The 13,144-nt window shown below is 38.2% G+C and overlaps 1 protein-coding gene across 2 annotated transcripts; it reads left to right on the plus strand.

Annotated features, from left to right (window-relative positions):
• Positions 1-6,015: 6,015 nt before the first annotated feature.
• On the plus strand, positions 6,016-11,778 carry LOC113802759 (uncharacterized). Of its 2 annotated transcripts, none has more exons than XM_070127235.1 (3): positions 6,016-6,056; positions 7,749-7,851; positions 8,068-11,778. In XM_070127235.1, the coding sequence occupies exon 3, from the start codon at positions 8,259-8,261 to the stop codon at positions 11,058-11,060; it is 2,802 nt and encodes a 933-aa protein (XP_069983336.1). In that variant the 5' UTR covers positions 6,016-6,056; positions 7,749-7,851; positions 8,068-8,258; the 3' UTR covers positions 11,061-11,778. The 2 variants fall into 2 exon arrangements, with proteins under 2 accessions (XP_069983336.1, XP_069983337.1); XM_070127236.1 differs by having other exon boundaries at positions 6,025-6,154.
• Positions 11,779-13,144: the final 1,366 nt, after the last annotated feature.

Genomic DNA, 13,144 nt, shown 5'->3' on the forward strand with positions numbered 1-13,144 from the left:
CTGAAAATCTTTGGTTGATACAATAATAACCAAAAGCCAAAATTTCAAGAATCCCATAATTTTGCACCTAAGAAGCAGCCAAGTAGGCAACTTAAATACGAGAACTAAAAACAAACAGACGTATATTGATGTTTTTTTAGTTAAAATAGCCACTTTTTCACATCTGCCCAGAAACCACATCCCTCTTTTACAGCTAAGCTGATATACAATTTATATATTTAATTGTTACAGATTTAAAGGATTTTAGTAATAGCTTTTTCAGGGAATATTATAGTCATCTCGTCTGTCTCGGCCAAAGTGTATCGAATGTTCGGAACTCGATTCATGTAATTTTTGTCTCTTGACAAGTGTTAACAAAAATAAGCAAATGAGATGAAGCAGCGAGGAGGTAGTATGGAAGTTAAGAATTAAGTTACTCTGGTGTAGTATCATTGCTAATGAAAGCAAATGATGGATAAGGGGCATTTTTGAACATTTTTAGGCGAAACTTTTGAACGAAACAACTATGCCAATGAGCATATTTAACGATCTTCAATTTTCAGGATTTCAAGTTACAGGGTCTCAAAACCTGCAAAGCACAACGCGTGTTTGGGCTTCAACCCCACTCCCCCCCCCCTTTCCAAATATCTTGGATCCGCTCCTGAGATACATGTTTGATATCTGTGAGCAATATATGACGGTTGTAGGCTATTGAGATTATTAATATTGGTGCCCTCATTTAGCATTTTTACATCACCTCATCACATATATAGTTTATGTAAACTGCATCTTACTGCCTATTGTGCTCTATGAATCCCAAGCCCGTGCACTATCTACCCTAACTGATCTTACTGGCAAACCCATTCCTGTCGAGCCTCACCCCTCTCTCAATACTTCTACTGGAACTGTTTCTATCCCCTAAATGCTTGTCCAATCTGCAACAAGGACTGGCCAGACTGTGAAAATTACCTACTTACCTGCCTTGTTGAATATGATGTAATGGCAGTACAGTGAACCCTCGCTATAACGCGGTTCACCTTTCACTGTCTCGCTGCTTCACGGATTTGCATTGTGCATTGTGTTCTGCATTCTGATTGGCTAAACAGTCTCTCCACTTCTCTACCTGTGTGTCAATAACGTTACGGTTTAATATGTACATGTACGTAAAACAGCTTGCCAAATTTAAGTTTGCAAATTTTCTCTAAAACCCATGAAGCCTTCAGTTCGTATTGATGATTAAAGTTATTATCTTACAGTACAGTAGTTATTTGTAAAAATCGTTTATATAGTACTTTTATTTGTTAAACAAATGCTTGGGCCTGTAAAAAGGTTTTGTTCTTTGGTTTCAATGTATTGTAGAGTATTTCATTGTATAATAATTGTAAAAAAATAAAGGTTATTACTTCACGGATTTCGCTTATCACGGGTTCTTTTTGGAACGTAACCCCCGCGAAAAACGAAGGTCCATTGCACAGTGTTGCACTATTCCTCCCAGAGACCAGCGTAAGTTCCATGAGGTTTTCATTGGTGGATTCTCCTATCATGTCAGAAATGTTGCCGTTTTGGCCACCCAACCAAACATTGTCGCTCCACAGCCCGCTGCCCTCTATGTGCCCAACCTGGTCATGACCGCTCAAATTGCCCTGCTCAGTCACGTACATGTGCCAATTGTGGAGACTCCCATAATATATTTTATAGGAGCTGCCCTGCCTATAAGCTCGAATGTGAGGTAGCAGTCCTCAGATTTAAATTGGGCCTCACTCTACGTGTGGCCAGACAAGAAACACGACCACGATGTTTTTCTCTCTCAACTTATTCCAAAACAGCCTTTCGCTCTGCTCCCCCACCACCTTCACAAGATATTTCTGCATCTCCCCCAATGTCTCTTCCTTATACCCTAAACCATCCTGCGTCTACTCACTCTATCCCCCAGTCAAATTCATTTTCCAGTCTAAATTCAGATACTGCAATCTCTACCACTTCCCCGATACCTTCCTCTCCTCCTCACTTTATTTGTCGTGCCAGGCAACCTAAACGTTCCACTCCACCCTCTCCTACTGCATCCTCTCCTCTTCTGCTCCTCAGATATCTATCTCCTCTTCTCCTCCTCATGGGAGAACCTTTGTTTCTCAGTCCTCTTCACCCAACTCCCCTCCAGAAACACTTGAAGACATCCAAAACTTCATGAAGATGACCCACGGGGACATTCCGCTCCCTCACCCACCACCCAATTCCTTTGTTTCTACTCCTACATTTAAAATATTTGGAGATATCCATCCTCCTCAAGTTCCCTACACCCTCCCAACATACCCCTCCCTCTCTACCGCTCCCACTTGAATATTCACACGAATACCCTCTATCACAACAGCGTCCTCTCCAGACCCTTCCCCTCCAGACATTCTTCCTGATACTTCACAACCTTCCCCAGTCCTCCTTTCTCATCCCCTGAATTCTTCTCCAACAGCCACCTGTTTTTTTCTTGAACAATGTCCCTAATCCTTCCCGTCACAGATACAATGAAATTCACTCAATCGCTCTACCCCTTAACCTTTCCCATTTTACTAATCCCTGCTCTACTTAATTTACTTCTCACTTTTCCCTTTTTGTTATCACACTCTCCTATAACGCCTTCAAATCTTTGACACCTAACACCTTCCCCTCTCGCCGGATTCTTCTCCTACTTTTCCAACAGCGTGAAGAGGATGGGGGCGTATATGGGTGGTGGAGATTGAAAGGGGACTTTGCTTGCTGGTTTATTCGGAAGGGTAAAGGTCTGGCCCCCGAGAGTGACCCTGCACTCTGAGGTCGATGGCGAGGCGAGTGACCACCTGCCCTGCCTGTGCCTGCACTGATAGGTCTTGGTCTGCTTCTGGTACTCTAACCTCTCTGCCTGACGAGATGTCCTTATATCCAGCGACTCCATGTCCTGCTGGCGGAGGTGCCTCGTACCCTATTCTTTGGGTGTCTATTCTTCCGGGCGTGACAAAGGGCTGGTCGCCGGAAGAGCAAGTCTTGGGCTGGCAAGCAAGGTGCGAAGCCAGGAAGTAAGGCAGCTGCAATGCCTAGGTGTGAAGCCCAACCCATCCGGTTCTGCATAGTGCTGACAAATAGTCATCTCTATTTTCCTTGAACATTTTTCCAATACCTTCCCCAGTAACAGATACACTATAATTCACTCAATTACCTTACCTCTTTAACCCTCCGCTTACTACTAATTTCTACTTTAGTTCACTTACTCCCCTTTTTGCCTTCTCTCTACCATACTATCATATAATTCTCTCTAATCTTTGATATTTAACACATTTTATCGCATTCTTTAACTCTTCTTTACCCTTTTTCAACACACTACTTTGCCATAGTGCTATATGACCTTTGATGCCTAGCACATTTATTTATTTCAAACATTAACCATTAAGCATTACATGGATTTGACTTTGCGTATCCGATAGAACTGGATGCTAAGTGGTCAACTTGTGACATAGCATACACATGATGTTACTCACACAGTCTGGAACTGCCAATACGGCCCTTTGTTCACATCGTGGCTTGTGGCTGGCCTGTGGCGCGACTCAAGATCTTCCTTAGAGTGGCCCGACAGCCACTCAAGGTACATGTGTTGCAATGCTGCCGCACACACACGGCGGCAGCCACAATATATATATATATATATATATGTGTGTGTGTGTGTGTGTGTGTATGTATATATATGTATGTTTATATACATATATACACATTCATATATACATATGTATATGCATATAAATATATATATACATATATATTAATACATACATATATATATGTATATATTTATATATATGCATATTTATGTATTTATATATATATGTATACATATGCCTATATATATATATATATATATATATATATATATATATATATATATATATACATAGAGAGAGAGAGAGAGAGAGAGAGAGAGAGAGAGAGAGATGTATATACGTGTATATGTATATATATGTAAATATATATATATACATATATATACATATATGTATATAAATACACACGCACATACATATATATATATATATATATATATATATATATATATATATATGTATATATATATTATATATATATGTATATATATATATTATATATATATATATATATATATATATATATATATATATATATATATATATATATATGTATATATATATCCACTTTACTAGCTTTATTTGAGGAACTAGGACTCAGTGAAGTTAGAAGACTAGGCGAAGAACAGAAGACATTAAATGATGGATACAAGAATTAGGAGTAGGGCTCTTAATACACAAACGCTTAGAGGAGAACATTGCGGAATTCTATACTGTCAGCGAGAGTGGCTTCAGTAACAGTAAAACTAAACAATAGGTACAACTTAAAGATTGTTCAGGTATATGCTCCACCCTGCAGCCACAGTGATGAAGAAATAGAGAGCTTCTATAAAGATGTTCATTTAGCCAGCGAGAGAGTAAAGACCCACTTCATAATAATTATGGGAGATTTAAATCCCAAAATAGGCAAAAAGACAGGGGAAATGGTAGAAGGGAACCATGGTATAAGTAGAAGAAATGAAAGGGGACAAATGCTAGTTGATTTTGCGGAGGCTCAATCGCTCAATATCATGAATACATCCTTCGAAAAAAGATTAGGACGTCAAAAACGAAATTGACTTCATAATTCCAAATAGGGCCGATATGATAAGAATATGGAAGTTATTATCAAATTTAATGTTGGCATCAACCATAAAATGGTCAGAGGCGAAATTTTGGTTTGGTGATAATGAAATGTCGGCGGGAGAAAAAAAAAAAAGTTCCAAAATAAAACAAGTGTACCTTTTACCTTCCGAAGGTCAGAAGTAATGGAATGTATCAGCAGCCCCACCTGGAGGAAGTGCAATTCTGTCTTAAAAGAAGTCTTCGAGGAGTTGAAAGAAAACAGACAAAGAATTTTTTTTAACCTAAATTTGTTATTTTGGAAATCAAAATAAAAAATATTCCCGATAGACGATAAACATGACACATGAGAGCAAGGTATTTTCGCCAAATATATTTTATTTTTGTTTTGAGGACGAGAAACGATACCATACCCATGATTCATAGGCATTTTTTTTTCGCTATTTCTTTCGCGGACGTCACAATATCGGCGGGAAATTAGAATAAAAAAGGTAAAGGATTTTCACTTTTATTTCTTTTCCCTGAAAATAAATGGCGGGCTCGCTATTCAGAGAAAGAAATTTCTGTGGCCGAAAGGGTTGAACGGTAAAGCTTTTGGTAATTCAGGAGTTTCGACAGAAATGATGAAGGCTGATCTTCAATCGACTGAACATAGTCCTTGGTTGAAAGGCTATGGAACACACAAGAATTGCCAGATGAATGGAAGACAAACAAAATAGTGGCAATATATAAGAAGGAAGAAAGTTTGAAGTGCGAAAATGGCAGACGAACAAAGTTATTGGAACTCGTGTTGAAGGTGGTGGAAAGAATAATAGCCATGAAAGCTGGTAACCACCCATGAACATCAGTTAGGCTTTAATTTTAAGTCTCTTTTGAGTATCCGGTCTAAGGTCTATATATAAGTAGATATATAAACCTTGGGCATACATGCATTAGGTCATGAGTATCGTTCCTTCAAGACCGTCATTGGCCAGTCTAGTTATAGTTGCTGTAACTAGACTGGTAAGCCAAGTAAAATTCCATTGGCGAAAGAAGTTCACTGCGTTATTTAGTAATAAATGATGTGTGTTCGTTTTCTTACTTTATGGCGCGTGATATTTTTGTCCGTCGTTCTGAATCTATTTTTTTTTTTTTTTTTTTTTTTTTAGATTAAAGTCATCAGTTGATATACAAAAAGAAAAAATACGTGTGTATGTATGAATATTTTTTGCTTCCACTTTTCTTTACGATTTTCTATATGTACTTTTTATTAACATCTTATGCACACACAAATTGGTAAGAAAAAGATGGGATAGATATTGATGGACAAGGGAAACCGAGCCATGGATTTTTCGATTTCTGAAAATGCAACCATGACAGTGATAATCCGAGTTGAATCTTCCCTATTGCGTCTGAGTGAGTTTTTTTTCTGAATTTACGCACTCCCACACATATTATTGGTTTAACTGGCTACTACATATGAATGTTGAGCATTATAATCCAATTTGTACAAGGTATTAAATTAAAAAGTATTCTAATTAATGGATTTCGGAGAACTTTACCTAAATAAAATGTAGATGAAGCAGTGAGTATTTCTCTCCTGAACATTTTTTTAAATAAAAAATAAGACAAAATGTCTCTATCAGCTTAACCCCTGCTATACAATTCTCATCTGGAAGTTGGTACTTTGAGTAATATAATACTGTCATTTATTCGGTAATTTTTTTATTTCTAATACGTCCGCATATCGGATCGCGACGATTTCGGTATCATTGGATTCCTCTCACTATCAATAATGCAAATAATGGTACAGGTTAAGTTTCATACAGCCGCCCCAACCCTCACACTTTTGGCCCCGATAGCAGGGGAAAGCATGAATGATACCAGGGAAATTGCGGGTAAAATGTAAATGATACACAGAACCTGTCACTACATTTGGCCTGTTTGTTAAAATTGTGGGTTCAGGTAAATTTCCAGCCAGCCTTCTTTATGAAAAATAATATATGCAAATGATAGAGCGAGTGATTATAAGAAATTTATCTTCTATGAACTTCAACGCAACTCAGTAATAATGAAGTTATTGGACACGCAAGTGTCTCAGAGCCCAAAATGATCTGCAAGGCTTGACAGCCAACTGCCCTTTAGACAAAAATAATATATGCAAACCATAGAGTTTGTATGATGAATATGTTGGGTCGTGCCTTGCACAATTTTAACAAACTAGCTGATTGTCTGATGCAGGGGCTGTTCCCCCTGCAACCCCCCCATAGGGGCTGCCACCTCCCAACCCCCACACAGGAAAGCAAAGAATCCTCCATGTTTTCATGGCAGGAGAGAGCATCGGACAGACACGGCAAAGCGGCGCCTGCTGTTGACATGTGGAGGATTCTTTGTTTTCCTGGGCATGGTTTGGGGGTGGCAGCCCCCCATGGGGGAGTGGCAGGGGCCTGCCATGCTCTGGTGTTGCATTTTGATTTAGGAAAACAATTTTCATTACAAGATAGGGCTTAAGGTCCACTCAAAATTAATCTTTTATTTTTGTAAGATAATAATCCTAGCATGTTTATAGTTGATGAGTATTGTTTTAGAAATGATTTCAACTGGAGTGCTATGCATTGGTGATTGTATTTTATTCTTAGAGAATGGGATAGTTCAAAGCCTCGAAATGCATTGAAAATGGAGAGAACCTAGTTTCTTTGTTTATTTTAGTGAAATTTTTAAAATTCAAATAATTGTATTTTGAATATTTTGAGATAGATAGTTTGGCCTTTTTATTTTTATTTTTGGATTACTTTTGGTGTGTATATACAGTCTGAGAATGACAAAAACTGTTTAGTTTTATGCTGATTACTTGTGATAATTATGAGCCTAATAAGACATTCAAAATTTAGGATCAGATTTATAATGCAGCCCGTTATATTATCAGCTTTTTTATGTAATCTTAATATCAGTAATATAGTTTGGAAGATGATTAATGATTTTGCAGAACAAGATTTATCTTCAATAAAAGTTATGTCATTCATTCATCCATTGTCATTTTCACTGGCTTCCATTAAGAGCCATTTCTGATGGCCAGTATTGTTATGTAATAAGCTTAATGTTCTGCAGATTTGGGCACTGGGTCTTAGAAACAACAAGCAAGTTACTGTGTTCCTGTCCTTAAGTTTACTCCATGGTATCTCTGGGAATATGTATACGTCTGGAAACATAGGTCAGTATATGGTAAACTGTTGGTCATTAATTCTCTTTATCTTTTTCTCTTTTTTTCAGCTTATTTTGTTAGTCAGTCTGTCTTCAAGAGGACAGATAGTGAACTTGCTATATGAATATTAGTATTTTTCTGTATTTAAAGGATTCAGGTATAAACATAACTTTTATAACAATTGAACAGTACTGAGCAACTAAAAATAACTTTTTATTCTTACAGGTTTTGATGTGCTGGTCGCATGGAGCTCAAGAGTAAGGAGTAAGCAGAGTTTACCTCAGGTTTTCAAGGAACAATTTTTTGCATCAAGGTTTACACTACATGAAATAGTCATAAATGGAGTGTACTGTAGTGACTGTTTATAATGTCCACTATGATCTGTGATCCTTTCTAGCTTCCATCATTCAGCTGCCATGGCTCTTGAGTGCTCAGAGTGTGGTAAACAATTTGCAAATAAAGAGGCTCTCAATAAACACATGTTAATGCATACATGGGAAACACTTAATAGTTGTGAACATTGTGGTGAGACCTTTACACAAAAGGTTTCTCTTAAGAAACACATGATCGGTCATGGTGATAAAAAACCCTTTAAATGTGAACTATGTGGGAGTGCTTATAGTGCGAACAAGAACTTGAAAAGACATCTGAAAACATGTGGTAGTACAGGAAGCCTTAGCAAAACAAAATGCCTCCACCCATCCTGTGAGAAGAGGTTTTTCCATGTAACCAAGATGATCCATCACCTAGAGAGCCATCACTCGGGAATGAAGGTGGAAGTCAATGAGATTCATTTCCAGTCCCTCTCGGATTTCACAGAATGGAAGGAAGAAGAAGAGTACCGGACCCACACGTTCTTCAGCAGGGCCAGTGGGAAGACACACCTTAAGGGGGCAGTGTACTGGTACTTCACCTGTCAGCATGATGGATCAGCAAGGTTCCATTGCAAGAAGGGTGAGGCAGGGAGACTTACCAATAGGAAGTGGATGAAGGGGAGAGTAAAGACTGGCCTCACCTGTCCTTCCCGCATCATGGCCAGGCAGTTCAGTGACGGTAGAGTTTCAGCTAAATACATATCCACACACAGTCATGATGTCATCTCTGAGAACAGGAAGTTCCAGCCTTTGTCAGGAAGATTGCTGAGCATGGTGAAACAGCAGTTAGCAAATGGAATTGCCCCCAAAGAAATTCAAAAGAAGCTGCAAAAGGGAATTGTACTCAATAATGATGGAGTGCCAAAGAAAGATCACCTGGTGACACTGAAGCAGCTCAATCAGCTGAAGAGGAAAATCTGGCAGAAATCTCAACCAAGACTTAGTGACCTGTGTTCACTTGTGTCCTTAGTCAGTAAGCTCAAAGAAAGTCCATCAGATCCAGTCATTGTATACAAGCCACGTGGGCAAAACATTGTCTGTGGGAACTCCAGTCTTGCTGACTTGCCGCACTCACTAGACCTTGTCACAATAGGCCTTCAGACAGAGGAACAGCAGAGAGTCATAAAAGACAATGTTTTGAGGATTGTAAGTATTGTGCCAATTAATTGGTTCAGTGAAATGGACATTTGCATGTTTAGTTTGGTGGTGCCAGATGACTGCGGATTTGGTTATCCCATTGCACATTTCATCACAAACTATGTGGATGAAGCAACTTTGAGGTGTTTATTTTTAAGCCTTTTAGAGAGATATCCCCTTTTGAAGATCAATGCTATTATGACAGATGAAAATAACTTTGGTTTAAATGCTATTAGGTCAGTGTTTGGAGATACAAGACATCTACTTTGTCAGGGCCACACTAGAAGAAATTGGCAGGAGAAATTACAAAAATTGATAAACTGTGATAAAACCAGGTATGAGGTTTCTGCAATCTTGGACATGTTGTTGTATGAAAGGGAAGAAGAAACATTTAAACAGATGTGTTATACTTTCATTGAGAGTTATGGTAAAACATGCTCAACATTTATAGAGTACTTTTGTGAGCATTATTTGGACAGACAGCTGAAGTGGGCCAGTTGCTTTAGAAGACTTCCTGAAGGTAGATTTGATTCTATGGAATATGGTGAAGCCTTCAAATGTAGACTTAAAGGTTGTCAAAGAGAGAGAAATTGTGCTAATGCAATGAGTGACTTTGTGCTGACACTCCTGGCTTTGGAGCAGGGAGACTCTGTAAACACTTTAGACCGCAGAAGACAGCAAATTGATGAATCTAATAGACACACCAAGGGAATGCAAATTCCAGACAGCATTGTGTCCCAGGAGAGTGGGGTTTGGAAAATTACTGATGGAAATCACTGTCAAGGTTTTTACTACATTACGAAGGTTGCAGATGTTTGTCGAGAAGACCTTTGCTTCCAGAAGTGCCTGGACTTGTCATGTGCAGGTTTGTGTTCTCATCTTTATGTGTGTGATTGTGAAGACATGGCAGGGCTGTGTAGGCATGTTCACAAAATACACTCTATGGAATTTAGGAAAAGGAGTGCACTGAAGAGTGAACAAGAAATTTATTATGAGCATGAACAAGAAGTTTATTGTAGGCCAGAAGAGGTAGTATATGAAGAACAAGAACAAAGATATTTTAGTGAGCAAGTTGAACTGGTTAGTGATGAACCAGAACACAGCATATACATTGCACAGGAATTATCACTCAAACAGGAACCTGAGTTGTATTATGAGCAAGAAATTTTTATTGAACAGGAACAAGAAATTTGTACTGACCAGAAACAGAATGTATGTGAACAAGTTCTTGTATTTGAAGAACATGGAGGAGAGGGTTTTGTTGAAGGGAACTTGAATCATGATTGCTCAGAGGTTGAAACCATTAGTTGCATAGCAGACGATAAAAGGTGCAGGCAGAAAGTGAACCATAACATTGAAGAACGTGAAACTCCCTCTTCAGAGCATGAGCATTCATTGGCAAAGGAAGGTAGCACCTCAGATGCCATTATTACAAACATCAACAGACTCAAATGCTACATTAAAGATCCTAAGGTGAAGAAACTCCTCTTGTCACATATCTCAGGCACTATGAATAAGCTTGTTATGCATTGTGAAGCTGTGTCTCCTGATTTCAAAAAGTTGAGCCCTTCCAGTGCGGTGGCAGAGGGGGGAGTGTCCAGTCCTTCTATCACTCTTGTAGACAGCCAATCCTCCACTCCCTCCGTCTCTGTTGTTCATCCTGGAGACCCAAGTTCTAGTACTGCTGAATACTTTCAGCACAGGTGAACAGAATTTATAACTTTTAGGACATATATTTCAGAGCCATCAATTTTTAACCAACATTCTCCCATATATATTTTTATGTTATTTACATTGTCTGTGCTTAGAATTTCTGGCTCAAATGGGCTGATTTTGTAATGGGCTCTTATTTTTTCATCCAGCTTGTCTACACACTTCTTTTGTATAGGCCTATGTAAGAGTGGGAGGTTTCTATGTACATGGGTGTGAGTCATGGCTTGTAGTCCAAGGTTAGGAATTGCAACCACTTGGCGTAACAGTCTCCATCTGCCAAGTAAAAGCCCATCAAACAAAAGAAGGCACCGTCCTAGCCCGTTCAAGGAAGTTCACCTTTTAAAACCTGTCACACATATCTTTTGTATATGAATTAAATCATTTAATGAAAAAAGGTTTTTAGTGTGTGAACCTTACCAAAGATTGATTACTGTGTTCTCGGCTGTGGAGTGCATATTAAGTTTATTGAGAGTAAATTCACGGGTTTTACTTAAAGAAATGTACATATTTTTGGATAATGTTGAACTTGTCAAGCATTTTTTTGTGAGGCATAATATTCATACTAATATCAGCCATTATTTGCTTTTTATTTTTCTCAGTTTGAGGAAGCTGTTATACAGTATTGTTTTTGTGGTACTATTTATTATCTGCTTGAGAAACATCTTTTGAGATCTCACGGATTATAATTGTATATAAAATGATTTTGTCATTATTACCATATCTTATTTACCTTTAGAGATGAAAATTTAGTAAATGATTGTATGTACTGTAAGGAAATATGCATCACAAGTGTATATGAGTGAGGAAATTAAGATACAAAAATATTTGTGAAAATTGAGGCATTGTTAATGAAACCAATATTATTTCTACAGTTCGTGGGCATTGTCCAATGGAGGCTATTAAACATTAATGAATTAAGATTATATAAATATGTTAGATATACACCACAAACTATGCTATTTTGGATGTTTTGATACATAAATACAACACAGACTATTTCTGTACAGATCCCCTCACAAAGCCAATTGTTTCTAATTGGGACAGTCCTAAACACACCATACTCACACCCATGGAAAAACACAACACAAAAAACATGTTCAAACAGACATACACTTCTCAAGGGATCTACACAGACAACACCACAAGGACTGTAGACCTGCTTAGAAAATTGGACTTTCCAAATCCTTCTAAAAAAAACTTTTCAAAAATACGTAAAAGCGTAACGTAAACACGTCACCCATCTCCTGAAAAATGTTAGAACAACCACAGATATTTCTTCAATATTTTCAAGTCATGCATACAAGAAACCATGGCTATCAAAACCCTGAAATGCATCAAGATCAATTTTGTGACCGACCCAGAAAACTAAACATAATTATTCAACACACATTTCCAGTCCGGTTTTGTGCATGGAGACATCATTACACTCTACATGTCAGGCAGTTCTTAATCCCCACCTCCATGATATATGGAGTATAAGTATACAGAATCTACTAAAGACATTGGACTCAAAAAGTGGATCTGACCAAATCCCAGCCCTAATTCTGAAATCTTTCTCCGCTGTCCTTGCTCCAGTTCTTCAGTCTATCTCTACCCAGTCACTCACAATGAGCATCTTTCTTGGAGACTGTATATTTCACTTTCCTCTTCAATAAAGGCGATCGCACAACCCCGGCAAATTATCGTCCCATTTCTCTCCCACTGATCGTTTGTAAAATCTTTGAACATAGAATACATAACACATTATGGGTTACACCGTTACATTGACGCACACATGAACCTTTTCGGTCTACACATTCATATACGACACAGTCACAATCCATCATTGCATTGCCTGACAGTTAATCAGTTGTGACATTAAACAAATTGATGCCATAATGCTTGACTTCACTAAAACCTTTGACAAAGTTTTTCACAAAACGCTGACGCTCAAATTGCAGTATTACGGGATCACAAGACATCCTCTGAATCTGGTGTCTCGTGAGACACCGTTCTTGGCCCCCTTCTGTTCCTTCTGTATATTAATGACATCCCACTATCCAGTCCCAACTCCAGAATTTTTGCTGATGAGTCTCTTA

This window comes from Penaeus vannamei, chromosome 11 (assembly GCF_042767895.1).
Source record: "Penaeus vannamei isolate JL-2024 chromosome 11, ASM4276789v1, whole genome shotgun sequence".
NCBI lineage: Eukaryota > Metazoa > Arthropoda > Malacostraca > Decapoda > Penaeidae > Penaeus > Penaeus vannamei.